This window comes from Pyrus communis, chromosome 1 (genome assembly GCF_963583255.1).
Source record: "Pyrus communis chromosome 1, drPyrComm1.1, whole genome shotgun sequence".
Classification (NCBI taxonomy): domain Eukaryota; kingdom Viridiplantae; phylum Streptophyta; class Magnoliopsida; order Rosales; family Rosaceae; genus Pyrus; species Pyrus communis.
Genome location: NC_084803.1, coordinates 6,155,569 through 6,159,975, shown reverse-complemented (window position 1 = coordinate 6,159,975; position 4,407 = coordinate 6,155,569). Strand labels below are relative to the sequence as shown.

The following is a 4,407-nucleotide window of genomic DNA, read 5'->3' as shown; positions in this document are numbered from 1 at the left end:
ATGATTTTAATTTTTGTTAAAGTTCTGTTGACATGTCCAATAATTTGGTGCCACGAATATTTAAAATTATTTGAATTTCTAAAATTTATAAAATATGAAAGTTTATTACCATAAAATATACCAACCTAGTATTATGGTCTATTTGTATTACTCTTCAATTGTAACTGAGAGGTTTTAAGTTCGATTTTCGTTAAAAGTAACTTTGAACCACATTATTACTAGCTTATTGTGAGACTAACAGATGATGCCGAAAGAAAGAGATTAGACAGAGTGTTTGAATGGCAGTGATCGCGAGGACTGCAGCAACCACAACAATAAAGTAGAGACCATGGAGATCGCAAGAGATTGTTTCAACATTGCCTTCCACTTCTGCGTTATGCATTGATGTCTTTACTACGATCCGTAAAGAGATTTATTCGAAACATTACTTCCTCGGATTAGTAAGGTTTGTTAACCTCGTCCCTGTCAAGCTTTGAGTTTCAACAATCGCATTTTTGAACAAGCAATTCTATATCCTTGCGAGTGATGCTTAAAGCAACATTTTAATGGAATTGTTCATTTCGTGTGGCCAAAAAACAAAAACCATCATACAATTAATTACTCGTTCTTTTTCTTCAAACATACAAAGACATAAACATAGGTCCATGAATATTAAATTGGTATGACATAATTAAGTAGCTACGTACACATTAATTTAGAAAAGTGATTTCCACACAATTAGTTGCATCTGATGCCAGAAAATATAGAAGTGCAAAGGACAAAAGGGTTTGCAGAAATCACCTCCCTTTATTTACAACACACATTTTCAATGAAAGCCATTACAAGTAGACACTGCTTCGCTATCAAATATAAAATCACACTCTTCAATACTTTATTTTGTTGTAACATCTTATTACACTCACTTGAAGGAAACCTGAGATTGAAATGAAAACTTTGTACCCTCTCAAAGACTAGGCTAGACTTCTAAGGATACGGCGAGGGAGAGACTTGCGGTCGTTGATGCTTAAAAGGACAGATTTACTAGAGCGGGACAGATTTAATAGAGCACGCTGTTTGTACGACAGTGAGTATGAGGAGAATAACAGCAGCAACAACAGAAATACTGGCCCAAGGCGTGTTAAAATATTCTTGTTTCAAAATTACCATCCATTCGTGCCAGGGCTGTTTGCGGTATTTTATCAGTTTTTTACAAAGAGGGGCATAATACCAGTCGTCAACTATCATCCCGGTGCCAAGGTCATGAAGCAAAGTAGTTATCTTCTGGGTATCACCTAGCCAATTTTCAATAATTCCCTTCTCAACAAGCAATTGTACATCCTCTGGGGTTTTCGCGAGACGCTTCATAAGGAAAACATAATAAGCTAGGTAATCCTCCTCTCTGTGATGGCATTGTTCAAAAGCAAGGATATTTCTGAGTTTCAGATCTGTAGTATCGTCCACTCTTAACTTTGGAATTTCAAGGATCCCACGCGAGAATTTTATGTCAAATAAGCTGCTGCCTTTTCCTACCTTAAACTTGGCTCCAGCCTGGTGTAGCTCTGTCACGTTGGGTGTGGCTGTGATGTTGGGTTTGTCTGTGGTTTTGGGTGGGTCTGTGGTTTTGGGTGTGGCTGTGGGTTTGGGTGGGTCTGTAGTCTCGGGTGTGGCTGTGGTTTTGGGTGTGTCTGTGGTTTCGGGTGTGGCTGTGGTGTTAGGTGTGTACCCAGACGTAAGAAAGATTGAGTGAGATAAGCGCATTAGCATCCGGTCGCACCAAGTGGTTTTGGGTGTGTCTGTAGTTTCGGGTGTGGCTGTGGTTTTAGATTTCTTTTTTGGTTCCAACGGTAGGTATAGAATTCTTATCAGATCAACAAAATGTTTTACTTCTACTCCAGAGGAACTTATCTTGTCAAATTTCTCTTTTTTCCCCTCGCTATCGATTACGCTTTGGAAAAAATTGTAGGAAATTTCAAGTAACGAAGGCAGCTGAAGTTGAAGTTGAGGAGGAATAAGTTTGAAAAGATCTTGAAGAATGAAGAATGGCAGCTGATTTTCAAGCAACTTCAAATCTCGAATCACATCCGATATCATCGTAGGCTTGCTGAATATGTAATCATTTTCCTCTCGATAATCTGAGTAATGAAACCTCAATAATAAATCAATGACGAAGGCGGCATCCACTGAAACAATTCTTACAAATTCATCCTTGTCAAACACAATGGGTTCTGCATAAAAACCTCGCAACCTTTCCTCTTGGTCCTGTATCTTTTGTATATAATCAAACAATCTTACCCCGGTTTGACTTAGAAAATGTCGCAGGTACCTTAATTTGTGCTCTTCCATGGCTTTTAAGGGTTCCTCGCCATGGTGAAGTGGGCCTATAGAGACTACTTGAGGTGTATATGCTTTCTCATTTACTTGCCGTAGTCGCTTAGGAACTCTATAGATACACCGCTCAAGGAACAGGTCAGACAAGTTATCCAACTGGTTTTCTATGTCATGTGCCATTTTATCGGCTGACATCTTTCTCTGCATTGATTCAAATATTTCATTAGGCACACAACCAACTAAGATACTTCGGGCAAACTTTTGTAAGAAACAAAAAAAACCCCGCCAAATGCCTTTGGATTTATTGTGGAATGTTGCTACTAAATATTCATATATAAACCCCGATTGCATGTGATCCAAAATCCTAGTGGATATGGTATTGGGTTTCTACCTATATGTCTCGCTTTCAAAACTCTTCCCGCTCCTGAATTATCGTAAGAGTTTCAAATTTTTCTCCTTCTCTTAATAATAATTAATTAAAAAAATAGTTTTCGTATGAACCCTGACAAGCCATGGACAAGTAGGAAAGGGAATCGAACTCAAAAATCTTGTGGGCATGAGTGCTGTGATAATTTTTTTAGTGTCAATAATAGTACTATAAACATAAGTGGTTGATACTGTGCTAGCTAGATTTATCTCACTTATTGTGCTTGATTTTTTTTTTTTTTTTTTTTTGGTCAAATGATAAATTTTGTTACATTAGCCACCGATAGAATTTGAACTCATACCGTCATATAAGGACTCAACATCTTTCCATTACTTTGGTAAAGGGCCACTTGCCACTTATTGTGCTTGATTAATTTAGCCTTTTAGTTATACTTTTTTGTTTAAACCCTTTCCACTAATGCAACTGGAATTGAATTGCTTTCCAACTGCTATCCACCAAACTTTGTATTTTAATAATTATAATTAGCTTAGGATGTAGTATTAATAATTATAATAATTATTGACTAAAACTTCAGTGGTTTTTAATTTTTGATCAAACTTCTTTGACTTTGTACACCTCAGCATATTAGTATTAATGTATTTCCATGTCAGCAATAAAACTTGAGATTTTATGGTATTTAAAATCTCACGTCTAATGTTGTTCAAAAAAAAAATTCAAATCTAATGAGCTATAATAAAAAACGGCCAACAAAAAATATGGAAAAGTTTTCAAAAATTTGATTGAATAAACAAACAATACAACAATATAATTCCTTTTGAAAATGTATATTAATAAATTTCAAGTACATGTACGCATGCATATATATATATAAAGTGCCAAAAGAATGTATCCAACATATGACCATAAGAAAACATTGTTATGAAAGATAAAATAGTTGTTACATGTCAAAAGAATATACATGTACATTGGCCATCTATAATTATCTATGGGTACCATTTCAACATTGTCCCAAAAGAAAATTGTTTTAATATGTAACCAATAAAGAATGTATCCGTATAATTATATGAGTACAATGATGTACGTAATTATTAATTAAAAAATGTGGGTACATTTTATACCAAAAAAAAAAAATTGGTACATTTTATATAGAAAAGTAGAAAACGATGTGTACATTTTATATAAACAACAATGGATACAATTTCGATTAATAAAAAAATAGATTATGCATTTAAAAATGCGTACATCTTACATATAACAAGTGATACATTTTTAAAGAAATATGAGTACATTATAAATAAATAGGTAAAAAAAAAATTATGAGTACAAATGAAAATTTTAAAAATATGGGGTACAAATAAAAAATGTAAAGAAAATCGGTACAAATTTAAAAAAAAAAAAAAAAAAAAAAAAGATCGCAAATTAAAAATGGGTACAAGAAATAGAAATATATGATACAAAGTTTAGCCATAAAAATAAATATTCCAAATGTAATGTTTCTAACACTAAATGAATATATTTAGAAATAAAACTTAATTAGCTTGACATGTAAATATTTTATTATTGAAATAATGACGTTCATTACAACCTAACGACCTTGATCAAAAGTTGAAAAGATATTATGACACACCCCGTCCCGAAGGAGGGCATGCTGGCCGTCACGTGAGAGTGACGTAACCATTTACACAGTTCGGAAGCTTTAAAAATATACAACT

The 4,407-nt window shown here is 34.0% G+C and overlaps 1 protein-coding gene across 1 annotated transcript; it reads right to left on the bottom strand.

Moving 5' to 3' along the window:
* Positions 1-1,020: 1,020 nt before the first annotated feature.
* On the bottom strand, positions 1,021-2,565 carry LOC137726031 (UPF0481 protein At3g47200-like). Its single transcript, XM_068464922.1, has 2 exons — positions 1,688-2,565; positions 1,021-1,561 (listed from the first exon to the last, which is right to left on the bottom strand). The coding sequence occupies exons 1-2, from the start codon at positions 2,512-2,514 to the stop codon at positions 1,021-1,023; spliced, it is 1,368 nt and encodes a 455-aa protein (XP_068321023.1). The 5' UTR covers positions 2,515-2,565.
* Positions 2,566-4,407: the final 1,842 nt, after the last annotated feature.

Coding starts and splice junctions, on each gene's coding strand:
- LOC137726031 (XM_068464922.1), bottom strand. CDS start 2,514: ATGCAGAGAAAGATGTCAGCCGATAAAATGGCACATGACATAGAAAAC. Junction 1,562..1,687: donor TCTGGGTACACACCTAACAC/CACAGCCACACC, acceptor CAAACCCAACAT/CACAGCCACACCCAACGTGA.